The sequence below is a fragment of the Myxocyprinus asiaticus genome, chromosome 33 (genome assembly GCF_019703515.2).
Source record: "Myxocyprinus asiaticus isolate MX2 ecotype Aquarium Trade chromosome 33, UBuf_Myxa_2, whole genome shotgun sequence".
Lineage (NCBI taxonomy): Eukaryota > Metazoa > Chordata > Actinopteri > Cypriniformes > Catostomidae > Myxocyprinus > Myxocyprinus asiaticus.
The window spans coordinates 9096552-9118647 of NC_059376.1; the positions used below are offsets into that span (position 1 = coordinate 9096552).

Genomic DNA, 22096 nt, shown 5'->3' on the forward strand with positions numbered 1-22096 from the left:
CTGCTGCTGCTGTTGGTGTGTGTAGGGGACTTGGCACAATGGAGTTGTTGCTGATTGTAACTATGGCAATGACAGCCCCTGAAACCGTGACACGATCACTACCTTGACTGCACAAAACTCTTCCACTACGAGAGAAAGTGGCAGTCACGCGGCGCTTTTACTATTTTCCGCGTCCTGTGTGTAACAGCCTTAATACTTTTCCGCACCCGCTAAAATTCCGCCCTCATTAACGCCTAGTCCACCGCCCGGTGCGGACAACCGCGATCTCGCCAAAAATGGTCGCCAAAATGGTCAGAAACAGCCCTGCCATCAGCCACTGTGTTTTCAAAATAAATAATTTAAAGAAAGATTCTTTGTTTTCCCTGCTGTACCAAAACCGTACCGAACCATGACCCCAAAACCGAGATACGTACCGAACCGTGAATTTTGTGTACCGTTGCAGTCCTAATATATATGTTATATATATATGTGTGTGTGTGTGTTATTAATAATACTGTATTTAATTTAATCATTTAAATCATTTAAATATAATGAATATAATTTAACACTGTATATGAATTTAATCCTGTGTCCCACTGAGCACCAAGGCTGAACTGAACGCGCCTTGCGCATGTGCTCTAACCACCAGGCCACGGGTCTAACACCAATTCTGAATTTCAGATAATGGTAAATGGATAAAACAAGAGGAAAGAGAGAGACACGAGCGGTCACCTCATCGCAGGCTTGGCATCGGGGTTTGATGCGTTCAGCATGGTGTCGGCCGCAGTAGATGTGTCCGTCCTGATAGAAGTAAATGAGATCCACCAGCAGCTCGCTACAGGAAGCACATTGGAAACACTGAGGATGCCAGCAGGAGCCGTGACCTGCCCGAGACGCAAACACCGCCATATCACCACCACAGATCTGCCTGCCACACTGACACCAGAGAGGGAGAGAGAGAATGAGAGAGAGAGTTCTTTAGTCCATTCAGGAGTAAAAAGTTTAAGCTTAAATTAAGCTAAAGAAAGTAAGTCATAAGGTGTGGAATGACATGAAGGTGAGTAAATCATGACAGAACTTTCATTTTGGGGTGAACTATTCCTTTAATTAAGAGGGAATGTGAAAGAAACATCCTATTTTATGCTACTTGGTTTGAAGGGAAGGTCTAAGCTGTATTCAACACCACAACTTAAAACGACAAGAAACAAACTGCCTCTCCTCAACGCAACCACACCCTCTTGGCAGCTATTCATCAGCTGGAGTGCATTATGGGTGTTGAAACATGGCAAAACACTTGAAATATTGCAAGGGCTCCATGGAAAGTATGCGGTTTTATCTCTTACATACAATATCTGCCTTGGCGCTGGTCAGGCTGGAGTTTGAATTTATCACAGCATATCAAAACCTTTCCTGAAACCACAAGCCAGACGAGTGTCTCTTCAGCTGAAGTAGTTCTATCAACACTCTTTACTTCAGCTGAAGTGCCCATGCATACACCTATCTACTGTAATTATGTACTATTTCTAGGGCAAGGCAGCAGTCAGTCGTCATTTCAAAGCGATGTTACAATAAAACATGCATTATACATTTGGTAGAACAGTTATCCAAAGCAACTTGCCGTGCATTCAAGGTATACATTCATCAGACTGTTTCTTGCCTGGGAATCAAACTCATGACTTGCTGCCGCCATGCTCTACCATTTGAGCGACAGGAACTTTACACACTGCTTGTTTCTCTCTTGTTTTCTCTACCTGTTGGCAGATGGCTCCGGTCATAGTAACCGGAAAAAGTCGTACAATGCCGCGGCCCAGATTCTCTCTCTTCCTCTGCTGGCTGAATGACCTTAGTTCCTTCTTCTCACCTTCATCCAGAGAGTTGCAGTATTGAGGCTGCACACACACACACACAAAATATTGTTAAGACAGATTTTGTGTCTTTTCTCCCCAATTTGGAATGCCCAATTCCCAATGCACTCTAAGTCCTTGTGGTGGCGTAGTGACTCGCCTCAATCCGGGTGGTGGAGGACGAATCTCAGTTGCCTCCGCGTCTGAGACGTCAATCAGCGCATCTTATCACGTGGCTTGTTGAGCACATTACCGTGGAGACATAGCGCATGTGGAGGCTTCACGCCATCCACCGCGGCATCCATGCACAACTCACCACACGCCCCACCGAGAGCGAACCACATTATAGTGACCACGAGGAGGTTACACCATGTGAATCTACCCTCCCTAGCAACTGGGCCAATTCGGTTGCTTTGGAGACCTGGCTGGAGTCACTCAGCACGCCCTGGATTCGAACTCGCGAACTCCAGGGGTGGTAGTCAGCGTCTTTATTCAATGAGCTACCCAGGCCCTGTTAAGGCTGATTTTACTTCTTTGTCGATCCTATGCATAGGCTCAACATAGCTACGACGGTTAAGGTGTATGTCATTTTTTGCTAATTGTTGCAGTATACAACAGAGTGCAAGTGCGTGGAACACTGTATCCCATCTAACAGGGAACGTTCTAGCAACTTTATGTACAATGTTGTTATTAGTACTTGATAGAAGTTCTTATAAAACGTTGTTAGTGCAACTCTGCTTGAATGTCCTTTAGGGCGCCAACACACTAGAGTTTACGTTGCGTCAGAGAATGGTGCGAATGCCTTGATTTAAAGGTGTCATGCATTGAGAAATCAAATTTTCCTTGATCTTTTGACATATAAGAGTTCATAGTACTATAAAAACATACTGCAAGTTTCAGAACTCAAAACGTATTCGTTAGTCCAAACAAAGGCTTTATTGAAACCAATATTCCTAAATGACTCTTTTTCTACTTCCTCGTCTCTATTACGTAATAGAGATGAATACATCAGCACAAGTTTGCCTCTGCATAAACAGGTCAATGCCTACTTCTTCATCATCGCCTCTTTGGCCCGCCCACAGGTTCGCGGTTAGAGCGGTGATAAGAGTCGGCGCGGCAGGGAGAAACACAGGGATTATTGGAGCATTAACATTAGGAAAGAGTGGCTGACGCTTATTTTTAATGAAGTCCCAGATCATGTCAGTAAGACAGTGTTTGTATTTTCACTTCATTTTACTGTGGATTCTTTCTCAAACAAGACACAGTTCGACGCAGGCTAATGTCGCAACAAACAAGTGTGAGTATCCATGTTAATTGTATTGCTTCATATGTTACAGACTGTTAGATATGTATTGAGAATTTGAATGTTTTCACCCAAATTTCCAAGCTTAATATTAGGTAGGGCTGAAACGATTAGTCAACGTTATCGACAACATTGACAATAAAAAATTGTCGACAAAAATGTTCGTTGTCGAATACTCATTTGATCTAATTTAACGTAACATGAGATCACATTAAACTCTAATGATGACACGTGAGAGCAGCACTGCAGCTCGTGCCTGACTGAGGAGAGAAAGAATTACACAGCTCACAGTCCAGATGCACTCTAAAGTTTCACAGCTTCAGGTGATGTAGATCGCAAAGTAAGAAGGAATTATACAAAAATACCAAATAAGTAAATACAGAAGCACTCTCATTGTGGAATAAGCGGAGCCGGAGCTCTTTAAAGGAAACACTCTGATGTTACATCTTAAATGCAGTTATATTTAAAGCATTATAGCTTTATTAAAGTTCAAATAATATGGAAGCAGATCATGTAAATAACTACAAACTCCGAAACTGGCATTTCTCTGTGTGGTCAGCGCCTCTTTCATGAGTTGCGCAAAGTGTCCCAATCTAAGGGGGAGAGACTGAAACTGTACCCGGCTGAGACACACTCTTTGGCGGGGACACTCATCCCTCGAGCGCGCACACTTAATGCAGCTAGATTATAACGTGATGGCTCGCGCCTTATTGAATCATAATACATGTGTCACTGTACATTTCTTATCATGAAGAAAATTGGCAATATGCAGCTTTATTAATAATACAGAGTTTGTTTTTTGGATTGAAGTTAACAGAAAGGTGAGAGATGGGTAGTCTTCGCCCCATTATACACTGCAACAAAATAAGTTTTTGATTTGGCTTGTTTTCCAATATAAATATCTAAACCTCCTTTAAAACAACGTACATTTTCTTTAGAAGCTATACTGCAGAAGATTTTCAAAACAATTCCACAAGCGTAAAGGCAGGGGCGTTGACATTAATTTCATATGAAAATTTGTTACCTAATCATAGCAATGGACATTTACATTGAAGTCTTAAAGGGGACATGACCCAAAAATTGAGCTTTTTAATCAGAGGGCCAAAAACAGGATAGTAAATGGACAATTATTTCTAAATTATGACTATTTGTGATGAAAAAAATCTTACTAACATTATAAGTGGACCTCAGTGAACATTACAGAATAAAAACAAAATGCAATGCATGACACCTTTAAATAGGTTTGGTGTGTCGGAAGGGGAAAATGCAAGGGTTTGCGAAAGTGATGCTCTGTCTTGCAACCAAAAGTTGAGAATAGGAATGCAGCGATACCCTTTTATTTCCTCCTGATCCGACTCTGATACCTGAACTCACAGTATCGGTCGATTCCGATACCAATCCGATTCCAGTGTTGTTGTTTTTCTTTATCAGTTTACAATATCTATACATCACGGTGTGGAATGATTTTGGGTACTCTTTATATGGAAAGAAACACAAACCTCTAACTACACATAATTTCATTATAAAATAGAAAAAAATAAAAAGCGATCATAAAAAATTAAATTGCAAAAAATTTGTAGCCAATTAAGAATATATTTGTTAACTTGTGTACTGGATAATGCAGCAGCAAAAATAAATGAAAGTCTTCAGTAGAATAGAAGCCAGTTCTTTTTGCAATTTTTTTTAAACTTGTATCAGACCTCTTTTTGTTCACTTTAGTTGTAATATGATATCAGTCCATTTTTTATTCATTCAGTTTTTATTTTTCTGAAACCCAGACAACTTAAATATTATTGTTATTTGTATTATTATTATTATTATTATTATAAATATTAGAATTTTACTATACAACAGTATTGTATTTCAGATGTAAAATCCTAATGTAAAACCCTCTGGATTTTATTTTGATGGAACATTTCAGACAGGAAGACGGTGACAGAGAGTGTGTGTTTTTGTATGTGGGCTAATTCACAGTAGTTTAAATTGCTTCTCATTCAAAATCTGGTGAATTGCTCTTCCGGTTCCAATCTGGATGGATGTTATAAGCCTACCGAACTAACAAGCTTCTACATCTGAGATGGAATTTGTGTGGAGCGCTCACTTATTGCGTGCCTCTCTGAGAGCTGAAAACAGCACCGCGTAACTTGACCCGCACATGTTATGTGTGTGTGTGTGTGTGAGAGCGGCGCTCATTCTATAAAGCGCACTGCGCATGCAGACTGTATATTTATTTATTTAACATAACCTTTTGCAATTTACTAAGCTATCGTATGTCTTCAAGAAACTTTAAATAAAATGCACGTGTCATAGATTACTTTAATGGTGCTTTTATGGTTCTTTTATGCCATAATTGGAGTTTGACAGTAACGATCACGGCTAACACACAGTATCGGATTTGGATCTGGCTCATTGGACCGATACCCCATCTGGTTAAAAACATCAGTTTCTGAGCCGATATCGATCCAGGGATCGGATCGGTGCATCCCTAGTTGAGAACATTTCAACTTTTGCACTCTGACATAGGCATTCGTTGATCAATGAGAATTTTAGAAAGTTGGGTCCAGTTGCTTTTGTAAAATCAAATTTGCTGTATTCATGCTATCCGTCAAAGGCTCCATCAGAGCTTTCCCTTGTGTGTAGGGCAGGCACCCTTGAACATTAGATTTTTAAGCTGATAGGGAAGTCACAACTGAAATGAAGGCAATTGTTTTACGAATGTGATATTAACTTCTTATTAACTTGATATTATTTAAACTTCTCATAGAAAATTTTTTTGACATTTTCACACTTTTTTCAAAATCACTGTTCCCACAACAAAATGAAAAAATGTTTGAAAAAAACAAAAAACAAAAAAACAAAACAAAAAAAACAAACATATACTGTATATATATATATATATATATATGCTGGGATTTGACAATGTAAAAGTGCTCATCTTGACCTTTAATTTACAGTGTGATTAATAAAACCAGAAGCAATATCAACCATAATCTCTTTCTTTCTGTCTTTTTTTAATAATAAATTGTTGGTATTTCTTTTAGCCTTTATTACGTAACACAGTGGAGAGAGACACAGGAAATGACCGGGTAGAAGAGGGGGATCAGAATCAGGAATGGACCTCGAGCTGGGACTCGAACTCAGGTCGCACCATATGTCAGAGCACTGCCCACAAGGCTATGGCTCTTTCAACATCTCTTTATTATCTAATCAGACTGCCAAAAATTCCAAATAACAGTTTTTTAGTCATGACAACACTCAGATTGATTTAGCAAGTTAATGTGGGTATGAAATTTTGATAGGATTTAGTCTTGGCGGACAAGATAAACTATGCAGCTGCAAGTACGGAGACTTGCTACTGCTAGAACATACACAGACTGCACTATTAAACACAAGACATGCTGCATTTAACATTTAGGACATGCTGCTGCACAATTAGACATACACACAATCCCCTTAGCATATCTAGACAGTGAAGCTGGGGAGGAGGAGGGTTTCACAAGAAAAAAACTTGATGATACCTGGACGTCATACGCTGAATTAAACAAGCAACGTAGTGAGGTCATGTGACAAGAATGTAGCATGGTACTGTTTAAAAGATCCATTGTTGCTTCTTGCACTCAGCTTACTTTTACATACCATTTAAAAACAAAAACAAATAGAAGGCAGTACCTACTGCACAATTTGCTATGAGTTGTACGTTAGTGTCCCATTTTAAACATGCCTCTTGAATTATAGTTTAAGAGCAGACTGTTGGGTCCATGGTGTACAGTTTAAGGATTTAGCACTAGAGAATGTTTGGGATTATTAACAAGTTCAAGAGTCTTACCTCGCTGTCATGGGCTGGGAGTTGGTGTAAAAGCTGTTTAATGCGATATCGTTCTCCTGGACTGTTCACGTATGGAACCTTATCATCTGGAATACAGCTGAAGTATTGATAAACCTGCAGGCATACACACAGAAATCATTTAACAGACACACTTAAGAATAAATACAAACAGATAATAGAAATGCATCATTAAAGAACAGTTAAGTGGAGACTGTCTGAGCTCTTGTGTATGAGGATGTTTAATACAGGCCTCACTTCACAGTGAGCAGATCTCTGAGCAAACATTTAGACTACCTATCCAGTAAACAATAAACACTAAAGATTGTGTACAGATTGTGTCTAGTTGCCAAATACACAGTCGCAGCCTTAAGGCCATTTTTATGTCAAACACGAAACTTCAGCGTGAATGCTCAATGCAAAGAAAGGTTTGAATAGAAACAATTGATTCCTATGGAGCCTTTCACATTGAGAGTGAACATTTGCCTATTGGCCAATTTATGGGTTATCGGACCAATCCACCACTTTAGTTATCTGGATCTGCAAATCCAATATCAGTCGACCTCTAGTAAAAATATCTAAACATCCTTAAAACAAGACACATTTACTTGAGAAACAAAATGGCATTTGATATTAACTCTTGTTTTAAGAGCTATCTAACAAAATGTTGAAAAAACGAACGGTAAGAAAAATGAACAATTTGAAAAGTAAAAGTTTATTTTTCTTACCACATTGAATATTTAAGAGTTTAGTTTGCGACACTTAGTATCAAGTAAATGAGATATCTATGAGCACAAATGTTTATTCCACCTTGTTCTCAAATTTTGTTTTTAAATTTATCCTGCTGTGCTTTAGCAGTTAGTTTGAACAGTACAATCCACCCTGATTTTTACATCAAGTTGCATTTTTAAGTTTATCCTCTTTAAAGCATTTACATTCATTCATTTAGCATTTATTCATTTAGCTTTTATCCAAAGTGAGCTAAAGCAACATTGCTGCAGCCATACACATTCAAAAGGAAGTCTTTTGTCATTGTTTGGTGTCACGCCACAAGCACTGCGTCTGTTCTTCAAGTTAGTGCGACTTTTAAAAATGTGTCTCAAGACCCCGTGTTCTGTTCTATTTCATTGGGCTCTATCTAGCTGTTTTTGAACAAAAGAACCTTTCTTATGTAAACGTCCCCAAAGAAATGTATCTGTGAACCCAAACCCGAACTGTCTCTTCTGGTCTAAATATGCAGTTCTTGGCCAGAACAAGCTTAAATATGAACCCGACTTTATGCTGATAACAAATAACGACTTCAATTCCAGTTTGTTCCTTACAAAAAAGCTATCATATGGCTTCAGAGGATTTGGAATATAGCTTATGAATTGTGTGGACTACTTTTAAGATACTTTTAGAAGCAGTTTAGGCATTGTGTAAAATGTAAAAAGAAATTATGACAGGGTTTTTAATCTTGTATAATTTAGTCTGCTCACTAAAAACAAGCGTGAAAGTAATGCCTAATTATACACAAAACCTGCTTCACTACTCAGGGATTGATTTATGGATGCTTTCATACACACAAGCCGCTCTGCCAGAGCAAGACAGCCTGAAAGCGGCTGTGATTGGCTGATTCAGTTCATATGCTCCAATCGCTGATCCCACAAACATATTTACATAAAAGGTCAGCTTACGTTTTTTTGTCTGCCTCACAATGTGGAAGGTAAAACCTCCCGAAATCCACCTCCCTCACCTGTTCAGGCTTGAGTCCGGGCGGCACCCAGGCGTATTCTTCCGAGGCGCAGCCTGAGTCGTCATCGGATATGGAGTGCCTTTGAAAGTCAGACACCAGCTTCATCATCATTCTCTCCAGCTGGCCTGGCACCGAGCGCACCACATGCTCTTCCCGCACACACTTACAGTGCACACAGATCTTCCTGTGGAAACAGGTCAGCAGAGATGTGTTGATTGGACACAGTGACTCTAAAAATTGGGGAACTCTGACTTTGAACAGAACTGATTAGTGTGTACAACTCAAACCATGACTATAGAGATTGGGGGAAGAAAAAGTATAGAAAAAGAAAGAAAGTGAAATGAGCCTAATTGTTCTATTGGAAAAAAAAATAAAATAAATGTGATGACTGAATTTTCATTTTTGGGTGAACTATTCCTTTAAATGCTGTTCAATAACTGATCTTTGCCATCTGGAGAGGAAGGTATGATAAATCCAAAGTGATCGAAGATTAAGATGTAAACAAGTCATTAGCCAATGTGAAACTCTTTATTAAAATGTGATTTACTCATTTATTAATTAATGTGGTGACCAGCCTCCATTACTGGTTTCATTACCAACTGGGCTCAGTTTATACTGCAAGTTAATGCTGAATGATTAAATCTGCACTGGGCTCATTACAGACAGAGATTCATAATCTAAATAGAAAGACAAAAGTGTTACAGCTAGACAAGAAAGCCGCTAGGTGTTGCGCCAAATCCCATCCCCGTCAAATCACCCCATGAACCACCCAAAAACTGCCGAAATATAGGCTTATTCTACTGAGTTGAGTTTACTTTATTGTTCAGCCATGGCTGAAAATTAGTCTTCGGTGCCTGGTTAGAATCCTACTACATAGCTTGTTGTTACAGTAACAGTATGGGCTCTATTTTCGCTACTATCTAATTATCTAATTATCTTATTTAATTTTTGTGACAGTGCTAATTCCAAGTGCAATTTTTGTGCCAGATCAAAGCACGAGATTGTGTGAGTGGGAGTGTTTGCGCTATCTGTGGGTGTATTGTGGCGTAAAGTGGCGATTAGCGATTAGCTATTTTCATGAGAAATAGGTCATTGCGCCAAGACGTTTCAAATGCAGGTCTGTTTTCAGCACCAAGTCTAAACTCAGTTCCTGAATTTGCAGTTTGGAGATTCCACCAGCAGGTGGTAATAAAGTTAATGTCCCATAAAGTTTTATGTTAAACTATATACTGTTTTTCGCATGGTTTATTTTAAATTATTATTATCTTTATATTTACAATTGTATTTATGATCAAATTTGTTTTGGTATTTTTCCACCTGCTGTCATAGAAGGATTTTTAGGCCACTGAAAAAGGTTCCGGTGAAAAAGTTGGAGAGGATAAAATATCTGGATTTGGTATAGGATTTTTTTTTACCATTTCGTTATTTTGATTATATTTTCGTTTAGTATGAAGTGTAATTTGAATTTAGAAATATTTTTGGTTGAATTTTTTCATGTTTCAATAAATTAATTTAACTGTTCAAAATCAAAATCGACCAGTAGAACTGAAGTAGGCGCCGATACAATCACTATTAATACTAGCCATGATTTGTGTGTCAGTAGATGAAAACTATAAATAATACTTACATTCCCTATAATTTAACGGAGTGTACATCCAAATCCTGATTAGAATAACATTTTCTAAGCATGTCCATAGGAGCATGTCCATATTTCTATTCTTCTAATTCATTACAGACAGTCCATTTACACTACCAATTTCTTATGAATGTGCTGTTTTTGTTTATATAGCTGGTGCTTGAGGGAATGAACTGTATAACAGGACGCAGATGCTGCAATAAGCTGAGAATTAATTTGCACTGGACCCAGAACATTAGTGCGTTGCACGCACGATTTCGCCAAACCCACTTGTGCCTAGACTTAGCGCATGCTTGCATGAAAATACCAAATCTTTCTGGTCATGCCCACTGACTTTTCACTTTTGACTTATGGCATAGTGCTGCACTTAACACTAGTGCTCTTAAAATAGGGCCCTATACATAGTTTTAATGAAAGAAATTCATAATTTAAAGCACATTTTCTATATGTATGGAATACACAGATACTACTACATTTGGCAAAATGTGCAGTCTACAACCAGTACACTGTGTGGAATACTGTTTCCCACAATAAAATCAACTTGACCTTCCATTTCCAGTGTGATGAAAAAAATGGAAGCGATATCAACTGCAATATTACCACTTCCTTGACTCATGGCAAGAGCTAACTCCAAATCATCTGTCCTCATCCTCCTCGACTTGTCTGCTGCTTTTGACACAGTGAACCACCAATTCTCTTGTCCACTCTCTCTGACCTGGGCATCACAGGAACCGCACTTGGATGGTTTCAGTCATACCTCACAGGCAGATTCTTCAAAGTCACCTGGAGAGAAGAAGTGTCCAAGTCACACCAGCTGACCACTGGTGTTCCTCAGGGATCAATGTTTGGACCCCTCCTCTTCTCAATCTATACTACATCATTTGGACCTATCAGTAGGCACATGGCTTCTCCTACCACTGCTACACAGATGATATGCAGCTCTACCTGATGTTCCAGCCTGACAACCCCACCGTCTCACCTCATATCTCTGCCTGCCTCTCGGAGATCTCGGCCGGGATGAAGGAACATCACTTACAGCTCAACCTTGCCAAGACAGAACTTCTCGTGATCCCGGCCAACCCCTCTGTTGACCACAACCAATTACGCGAACGCCAACCAGGACAGCCTTGAACTTGGGAGTGGTGGTGGATGACCAGCTTAACTTCACTGCCAACATCTCAACAACCGCCCGGTCTTGCTGGTTCACGCTTTACAACATCAGGATAATCAGACCTTTGTCTAAATATGCTACACAGCTCCTGATCCAAGCTCTGGTCAATTCAAGACTGGACTACTGTAATGCCTTGCTGGCCAGTCTGCCAGCTAGCATGATTAAGCCACTGCAGATGGTTCAGAACGCTGCAGCGTGTCTGTTCTTCAATCAGCCAAAAAGGGCATGTCACCCCACTCTTGATTTCACTCCACTCGATGCCAGTAGCTGCACGCATCAAATTCAAGGCTTTGATTCTGGCCTTCAGGACAGCCAATGGAACAGCACCCTCTTACTTCAATCCACTCCTCTAGGTCTTTGTCCCAACTCGCTCTCTGTGATCAATGCACGAGCGGTGCCTGGTGTCCCTTCACAAAGAGGCACAAAGTCCATTTCACGATCATTCACTCTCTGTTCCTCTGTGGTGGAATGAGCTTCCAACCTCCAAACGATCTGCTGATATGATCTCAGCATTCAAGCAACAGCTGAAAACACATCTGTTCCATGAGCACTTGACCAATTCACACTGACTAAATGCACTTACTATTAAACAATGAAAAAAAAAATCCTTGTCTGTCTCTTTCTTCTACGCTAGCATCTTTACTACTCCAGCCACTGTGAGAACTTGACAATGAGATACTGCAGATATTGTTGACTTTTGTATGACAAATTGTTGTTATGTTCCTCATTTGTAAGTCACTTTGGATAAAAGCATCTGCTAAATGACTAACTGTAAATGTAAATGTCACTATTTAATTGGACTGCCAAAAATTACACATACTTAAATTGATATGCAGATAATAGATTCTATTCTGAGCCTGATTAAAAATGCAATAATTCTAAAATGATTGAATATAGCTTTTTGAACTAAGTGTAGACTACCCTAATCTGTCATTTAATTTATTTTCAATTATAAATAAATTGGAGCTACAAATGGTCACATCTTTGTGTTTTCAGTTAGTTACAGTAGTTACCTGATAAGCCTGTTAAGTAGGTGTTACGTCCTAGGATGTATCTCTTTATGTTGTCACCAGGTATCAACTATTATGACTACTAATAAGTTCCCCATTATGACTGGCTGACAAGAGGATAAATGCTGGGTGGAACAAACACATGGCGAGAGATGGAGAAAGGCAGACAGTTTTTAAAAATTGATAATTAAATGTAAAAAAATAAATTCTTAAGTCTTTCCTTAATGTGATGGGCAAAAACATAGCGGCAGCAAGTCTAAAATGAGCATCTCAGATGCGTGTTTGTTGTAAAAACAAAAATCCCAATAATAATACGAGAAAAAAAAAGAAGATTCAATGCAAAGCACAGGACTCCTAAATTACAAAACAAGCCTGAAATTCACAGCTCATACTAATGCACAAGGAAAAGTGCTTACACTTTTACCATCATCTACAATCTATGAAGGGTTTTGGCCACAGAGGAACATGGAGGAATTACATGGAGAAAAAAAAAAAAAAAGAAAACTATCGGTGTTGATTTTTGCAGACAACCGATAGTTCTAAATAGTTATTAATGGCACTGATTAATCTGTAAAATGAACATATTGCTCAACCTCTAGCCCATACCAACTACAAAGTTACAATGGCCGCATGATCTCTGCACAACACAGCAAAACAAATGCAAACAAACTGGGGCATTTTTGGGCTGCCGCTTGCAATTTTTCACACTCAAATTTAAAAGCTCACCATTCACACATAATGTGGACTAATTGCCAAAATTTGGTCACATTTATCAGACCCCCCAACCCCCCCCCCCCTCCCAATTATTCATAAATAATATTGCATACATTTACAATCTTATGATGAATAGAATTTTTTGTTGTTGTTGTCCTAACATGTCCTAAGCATGTAATTCTGGTTCTGTTTGCTCTGTCTCCCTCCAAAAAGTCTTATTTTAGTCCACTAGATGAAAGCAAGTACTAAAAAAAATATTTTTCCTCTATCATCTTCCATCACAATATGCAGATCTGAAATGTATGTGGTGCTCTAATGCATTTAAGCCCTGATAGATATGCTCGTCCATATACATTCAGTCTAATTTTCAGCATGCACCACTCATAGTTTCATTAAATATCTCGGCCTCTGAGTGGACTAGAAGCTCAGCCTAGGTCATTAGAAAGCTGAGAGCCTCCCCTTTGCGATGATATATAACATTTTATCATCAACAGTCGATAACATATATATCGATGATTTGTTTAGCATGCTTTTCCCACTGGATTGCATATTTTGTTCTGGACATCTAAAGTGAAGTACAATATTGGGTTATTCACACAAGCAAGCTCACAGACATGTAAAATATGGCTCATTTTGTAGAAAACTGCCTAAGGTAAGAGCAGAATTTTTAGCTATTTGGGGCATACAGCAGCAGTGACTGGCGCATAAAAGAGACGTTTGTATTTGATGTCTTACATAAATCATATTTCTCTTTGTGATTCTTTTGAAAAAATGTCAAACTGTGGTAACTAGGGCAACAAACTAATGCATACAAGACTGTGCTATATTGTAAACCTTGTGATGTATTGTGAAAATAAGGATAGTCAATATAGCTATGTTACATTGTGAATCTGCTGTTCGCTGTACCTAACGGCCCCCTTTAGCCGTGACTATTTTTTACACTGTAGTACAGCCTATTTATTGCTTGAATAAATAATATTAACTTAATAATAATCCTCCAAAGTAAAAAAGAATAACCAAACACATACAAAATGCGGTTCCAGAATCAGCCAGAAAACAGTCAGGTGTGACGGACTTTTCCACAGAACTAATCCTCTGTACTGACATTGACCCAAAACAAAATAAACATCCTTCTCCAACTGAGCTCAGTCATAAACTGATGAGAGAGAGAAATGTGTCATAGTTTGGAGAGCCAGTCATAGGGCGGGGCAGCGATGACATCACAACTCTAGTGTGATCAGCTCTGATCTCAGCATTCACTCTTTATAATCTTAAAAATGAGGTCAAAATGAGATCTTCATGTTTACATGGGGCGAAACAGGAATATTATGGCGTTCCGTGTGGCAGGGGGTGGGGGCTTAATCCCGGTCAATGCAGTTATGGGATGAGCTCCACTGTTCTCTTAAAGCCTGACAGTAAGAGCTATTAATGCTGTTTAATAGCACAAAGGACAACAGTGAATATAAGTGCATTTTGTAAGACAAAGCATCACTATATCAATGAGTTTGTATGTGTTTTTGTTTAGAAAATGCCTCAGACTGTGCTCCAGGGGTACAGAGGCAGCATGGGCACTAAAAGGCACAGATGGAAAACAAAAGCTGCTTTTCCCCTGATTTTACTCTCTTCTTTCACCTATCCTCCATTCTGCCAATCCCTACTTCTCTGCATAAGCTGCCACTCCTACGCCTGTCCTAAGCTGAACTCTCTATCATATACACACATGCATGCAAACTGCTTTTCAAGCTACTCATCTGCCATATAAGATCCACAAGTGGTCGGGACACTCAAATAAACAGAGGATCAAGAATTTGATATCACCATAGCGTTTACACTTTTCATCCTACTTATGGTTTACTTATAGCTGTCTTTGTATATTAAGCTGGGATACAAGAAAGTATTTTAACATAAAAAAAATTATACACATAAACTTAAAACAATTGAGTACATACAGTACACCTAGTTCACAGAAATCTTGTAGTATAATAATGGACATTCACACACTTAGTCACAAACTCTGTTCAGAAGGAATAAAGAGCTTATATAAACGGGTTTTTTTATCCTATTGTTCCCTGAACAGGACAAACATAGATTAGCGCACTTCTAAAACACACTGAAATAGTGTGGTAATGTTCAGGGTCAGGTATAAGCGCCGGTCAACAGGTTCAGCTGTGCTGGTTAAGCTCTACTGGCACTAGTCCTGCTGACCCAAGATCAACACATACAATCTGCTACCAGCTGCATCCTCAAGATACCAAACGTGTGCAGATGGTATGGCTGCACAGGGTGTTGTCACAAACAGCCGCCAATGCCATGATTCACTGGTTTTACATAGAAACCTATGCACAACAATGACCACGTTTACATGCACTTAAGAAAACTGTTTATTCTAGGAATTTAGCAGAAAGCGGCATTCTGAAACATCATGTAAACAAGAATGCTGATTTGCTTACCCCGTTTAAGGGGTTAAGAAAAAGCGGTTTAACACACCTAGGTTTCTCACTGAGAATGTGGCTTAATGTTGGCATGTAAATGCATAAGCGGCGCTCTGATGGGTGTTTGAAGAGTGTGCATGCGTGGAACAGACCAGGATAACGAACGTCACAGGATGGAGTCCAACAATATGGAAGCCCAGGAGTGCCATTTACAAAAGAATAAAGGAATAAATTATCAATCTATTTATTTGAAAATAAAAATGTGAATAATCCCATTTATAAATGGACAAATAAATAGACACATTTAAATGTTTATTTAATTCAAGTTTAAAAATGTCATTATATTTAACAATAAAATTGTACATTAATAAATCATATTTATATCATGTTTAAATTGTCATTAAATGTAGCAATAAATGAGGACTTTAATGTGTCATTTAAATGCACTTTTTAATGCACTTTAAAAGCACCTTTTAAATTGCATTTTATAAAGGTATTTGACAATTGCTTTTCTTAATTAATGTGCCAGTTGCTTTTCCTCATCCATTTGCCAATGGCTTTTCTTTTTCATTTTGATTTTCCTTTTCTTTCTCCAATTGCGAATCGAGTTAAAAAAAAAAATGCCATTGGACTGTTGACTTATGGGAGCAACCAATGAACTTTTGACTCAGTTATAAGACACCCCCTCTCTCACTCGATGAGCATATAAGACGGCCTGCCATTGGATGACGGCATGAGCAGTTTACGTGATATTATTGGATCTGCGAATCCCGTGCATAAGAGACAGATGCGAAGCATATCAGAAGTTAATGGTGGCTCAACAGTCACTTAACATAACTTTTACTGGATGAAAAAAAGACCTTCTGGTTGTGTAAACGAAAGATAACACTTTATTAAGCTTTATAAACAGAAACAATTTACATAGTTTCATCGTGTCCCAGTGCTTAGCTGTAAGGTCAGGCAGTGCAGAGAAGCAATTGCTTTAACCTTAATGAAGTTGGCACCCCATATAATTAAATCATTACCAAATCTATACCATTCGTTTGTGCTGATTTGTGCTGCAAAAATGAACATTTGTGCTGGTTCGGTGTTTGAGATATTAGATGCTATTTTGTTTTGACTGTGTGACATCACTTTCCACCCCTTGTGGTCCAAATCACTCCATACCGGTGCCGTTCGTTTGTGCTTGATTTGTAGCGTTAAAAGAAACACTGTAACTATTTCCCTTCTTTAGATATAGCAAGAAACTTTTCGGGAGCAGTGACGTCACTCTCCACCCTATATCGTCCAAATCGCTCTGAACCAGTGCCATTCGTTTGTGCTCGATATGTGCTGATTTGTGCCGTTAAAATTAATCTTGTATCTATTTCCCTTCCTTAAAATAACAGCTTGTATTCGGGAGCAGTGACGTCACTCTCCACCACATGAAGTCCAAATCGTGCCGAACCGGTGTCGTTCATTTTGTGCTCAATTTGTGCCATTAAAAGAAACATCATAATGTTTTCCTTTCTTTGTATTTAACAAGACAGCTTTTGGGAGCCGTGAAATCGCACAGGCTAAACCCCATGTCAATCACCTCATCTGTCTCCATCGTTTGTGCTTGCTGCTGGTTTGTGCCGTGTTTGGTATCGTTGAAGCATTAATTTTTTGGCAAAGATTAATCTTTCAGCCCATCAAACTCCAAATGCAACAGCAAAAATTGTCCATGTTTGTACTGCAAATTATGATTTGTTTATAGGCTATATGTGAGACTGCTGAACAAAGCTGTACATCACGTTTATATAGGCTAATTAATCCGATTTTTTTTCACAAGCAAACAGCCACAGTTTTCAGCTCTGAATTTGCTTTTATTCATTTGAATTTAGCTAGAACATTTACATTTATGCATTTGGCAGACGCTTTTATCCAAAGCGACTTACAGTGCCCTTATTACAGGGACAATCCCCCTGGAGCAACCTGGAGTTAAGTGCCTTGCTCAAGGACACAATGGTGGTGGCTGTAGGGATTGAACCATAAACCTTCTGCTTGCCTGTTCAGTGCTTTAGTCCACTACACCACCACCACTCCTGGAAGCTAGAAGCTGGCTCCCAAAAGCTCTCTTGTTAAGTACAAAGGAAGGAAAACGTTATGATGTTTCTTTTAACGGCACAGATCGAGCACAAACGAACGACACCGGTTCGGTGCGATTTGGAGTGACGTCACTGCCCCCGAAAAGCTGCTATATCTAAGGAAGGGAAATAGTTACAGTGTTTCTTAAAACGGCACAAATCAGCACAAATCGAGCACAAACAAACGGCACCAGTTCGGAGTGATCTGGACGATATAGGGTGGAGAGTGACGTCACTGCTTCCGAAAAGTTTCTTGCTACATCTAAGGAAGGAAAATAGTTACAGTGTTTCTTTTAATGGCACAAACTGAGCACAAATGAACGGCACCGGTCTGGAGCGATTTGGACCACATGGGGTGGAAAGCGACGTCACACAATCAAAAACATAATGTGATATCTCAAACACAGAACCAGCACAAACGTTAATTTTTGAATGGTATAGTTTTGGTAAAGATTTAATTATATAGAGTGCTACTTCACAGAGCTGCTTTAGTACAGGATCTGGCTGTATTCTTCATCGGCTTGGTCCCTCAAGCGGTGAAGTAAGGTGCGGCAAATGGCAGTTGCTGCACATGTTTCAGTTCGGGGCGCGGGTTGGAGGTTCTGTTGACAGCATCACGATTATTAGCTCCCATCCTGGACATGTATCACTGTGCACGGTCAGATAGGGCCGCATTCAGAATTTCACAGCAACAGTGAACGAGCTACCATTAACTTCTGATATGCTTTGCATCCGTTTCTGAAGCGCGGGATTCGCAGATCCAATAATATCATGAAAACTGCTCGTACCATTGTCCAATGACAGGCCGTCTTACATCCTCTTCGAATGGCAGGTGGGAGAGGGGGGTGTGTCTTATAACTGAATTGAAAGTTAATTGGTTGCTCCCACGATTTTTTTTTTTTAACTCGATTCTCAGTTGGAGAAAGAAGAGGAAAAGAAAAAGTAAAAAGAAAAAAAATGGGGGAAAAAAAGCCATTGGCAAATGGATGAGGAAAAGCAGTTGGCAAATGAATTAAGAAAAGCAATTGCCAAATACCTTTTTAAAATGCAATTTAAAAGGTGGTTTTAAAGTGCATTAAAAGTGCATTTAAAAGACTCATTAATGTACTTATTTATGAGTACAAATGACTCTCAGGATTTAGAACATGTATGAATTAGTCGAAATGATAACTGAATAAATCTGACTTATTTACTGAAGTACACATTAACAAGTCTGCAAAAACTGAAATTTTGCTATAATTTGATTACATTTATTTCAGATTTTTGTATCTGTTCTGCTGAAGTCTGAAATTATCTCAATAAATGCAATACGAATTGTTTTTCTTGACTGCCGTGGAAAACTAATCCATCCAAGCCATGTAGACTCACATCCACGTTCTTGGGTGAAGCATACAAGAGCTATAAAGGATACTGCCCAAGCCATCGGCAGGTCTATAGGTAGCCTAGACTCCGTGGCCCCGCAGCATTTTAGGATGTGCTTCAGCTCAGGAAGAGGTCACCACGCTTCAACTAAGTGCTCATTCCTCCACCGTACAGGTGCGGGACGTGCTGATTCTATGCTTAGAGGTACTGATTCTTCTCGTCAAAGTTACGATAGAGATCGTACCGAACAAAAATGCTCCTACAGCCGATATTATCTTATCTGTAAAAAGAGCGGTGGACTGTGGCCCACACTGGACTTGAGGCCCTTGAATCGGACACTTATTCAATAAGTGAATAGGGTTTGTAGGGAGTACTGAGAACCGGTACCATTCGTTAAAAAACACTGAAATCGTATGATCTTCATGACTTTCGGTTCTGTTAACGGTTCCCCTACATGCAATTTTCCACCGATAAGGATGAAACGCTGCACCCTACTGAGTCTAGAGTGTAAAACACACAGCGTTAAAATATTCTAAATATTTAAATATTAAAGCGCTATGGCATTATGGTATACGGCTCCCAATGCATCAGCGTCTGACACAGCGTCAAAGTCATGGGATTAAAGAAATTAAGACATAAATATTGAGAATTAGATTATATAAAGACTGCTATATAAAACTATTAAGGAATGAAGATTAAACTGTTCTGTACAAAAATCTATGCTGTAAATTCATACTGCTCTCTATTTATAAAAATCCTGAAAAGATAACAGATCATTTACTGATACACTATCAAATCTGGCTATAATTAAGCCCTGGCGCTGGAAACATACATATGCTGTAACAAAACTACAGCATATTAACATACTTGCCAAACTACAGTCAACAAACATGTGATACTTATGCTTAAATATACACCAACCTACAACCAATAGATGTATTTTTGCCAAAATAAAGTGCATATAACAGCCAACACCACTCTCAAAATACACAACATTATATTAACATCATCACCATCATGATCACTGCCATCACGATTATGATGGTAAATCAGAACAAACTTCCTGTAAGTCTAGTTCAAACACACTAACACCTGACAAATGTGCACACTTCATCAGAATCAGAATTAGCTTTATTGCCAGTATGCTTACACATACAAGGAATTTGTCTTGGTGACAGTAGCTTCCAGTGCACAAACAATAGAGCAACAAGACAGAGATAATAATAAAAAAAAGTCTTACACAATAAGACTATATTTATATACACACACACACACACACACACACACACACTGTATGTATATATATATATGTACAATAAACAAGCTGTGTATTGCACATAATTATTGCTCAGTGAGGCAGTTTTAACTGTTCATGAGATGGATAACCTGAGGGAAAAAACTGTTCCTATGCCTGACGCTTCTGGTGCTCAGTGCTCCGTAGTGTCGGCCAGAAGGCAACAGTTCAAAAAGGTAGTGGGCTGGGTGAGTGGGGTCCAGAGTGATTTTTCCAGCCCTTTTCCTCACTCTGGAAGTGTACAGTTCTTGAAGGGAGGGCAGGGGGCAACCAATAATCCTCTCAGCAGTCTGAACTGTCCTTTGTAGTCTTCTGATGTCCGATTTCGTAGCTGAACCAAACCAGACAGTTTTTGAAGTGCAGAGAACAGATTCAATGACTGCTGAGTAAGAACTGTATCAGCAGCGCCTGTGGCAGGTTGAACTTCCTCAGCTGGCGAAGGAAGTACAACCTCTGCTGGGCCTTTTTCACAATGGAGTCAATGTGGGTCTCCCACTTCATGTCCTGTGAGATGGTAGAGCCCAGGAACCTGAATGTCTCCACTGCTGCCACAGTGCTGTTCAGAATGATTCATAAGATCATATTCTAAGTAACTGGACACTTAGTACCCGGTACTCAGTAATAAGAGTGTACCACCATAGATCACAGTATAGTTATGATGCTGCCAATCTTAAAGTCCATTTTCCAAACTTGATTTTTAAGAGTTTTAATGTTGAATTCTTCAACCCAGGCCGGTTTAAGCAAGTTAGCCATTCTTCATTGACCTCGTAGTGAACAAAACGTCATACCTGCCTGTGCCGAGTCAAATAACAGTCCTCTCCCTTGTTCTGCCTCGTTCGCTTAATTCTACCCCCTCAGGCCACTGTACCAAACACAGTAGCCAAACAATAGGTGGCTTCCTTCACAACCCTTCCCCTCTGCCTCTCTCTCACTAAGAACATGTTTCATAATTCCTTTTTTTACTTGTATTCACACATAACAGGTTCTGTGATTATGTACTGTATGGAGCCACTTTTTAATTGCTACATTTATCTAGTCAAATTTGATCCATAAAATTTTGGAGGCATTTTCAAATAATGATTTGTATAAAAACAAACAAAACAAAACATTATTAGTCATGCTTGCTACGGTATTTCTATAGCTCATAATATAAGTAATTTAAAACAAAGTGCTTACGCTAAGTATTAAACTTAGGTGTTAAACAATGTTTTCTATGGACAAGCAATCATATTTATCATTTTCTCCTTAGAAGGGTGAAAAAACCCAACTGACTTACATTGAAGGAGGGAGCCGAGCCATATATTGGAACCAGAATATCAATAGCTGCCTTTCCACTATCGGGCCAGTGAGAGCCAGGTACCACGAGCCACAAGACAGAAATCGCTCAACATTCCCACCATCAGGCCAAAAGCCCCACAGTGTTCCCCTAAAACCCGCCCTTAATATGCCGCCCTGGTACAAACGTCACACACCCCACCCACTTCAAAAGCCAAACCAAATACGCATGTTATCTAGCTATCTAGAATATCAAGTTTATATTGTATGTAAACATTAGCTAGTTAGGATGATAAGTAACCATTGACAACTCACCGACTTTAACCGCCATGGTGTCCCGAGTGGTCTCTCCACAATCAGAGGGACGTTGTCCCAGCACTCCATCCATGATCTCCAAAGTTCTTCCTTTG

General features: G+C 39.2%; 1 protein-coding gene across 3 annotated transcripts in view; it reads right to left on the reverse strand.

The window, feature by feature from the left end:
• The window catches only part of LOC127424678 (prickle planar cell polarity protein 3-B-like), a 74783-nt gene that overhangs the window by 23253 nt on the left and 29434 nt on the right, over positions 1-22096 (reverse strand). The window contains exons 1-5 of one of the 3 annotated variants that reach the window (XM_051670064.1): positions 14244-14357; positions 8685-8868; positions 6953-7066; positions 1731-1868; positions 712-915 (exon numbers count right to left, since the gene is read on the reverse strand). In XM_051670064.1, the coding sequence (XP_051526024.1) occupies positions 712-915; positions 1731-1868; positions 6953-7066; positions 8685-8795 (567 nt within the window). In that variant the 5' untranslated portion in view covers positions 8796-8868; positions 14244-14357. Of the gene's footprint in view, positions 1-711; positions 916-1730; positions 1869-6952; positions 7067-8684; positions 8869-10920; positions 10959-14243; positions 14358-22096 lie in introns of those variants that run through there. The other 2 variants (XM_051670065.1, XM_051670063.1) reach the window with 2 other exon arrangements.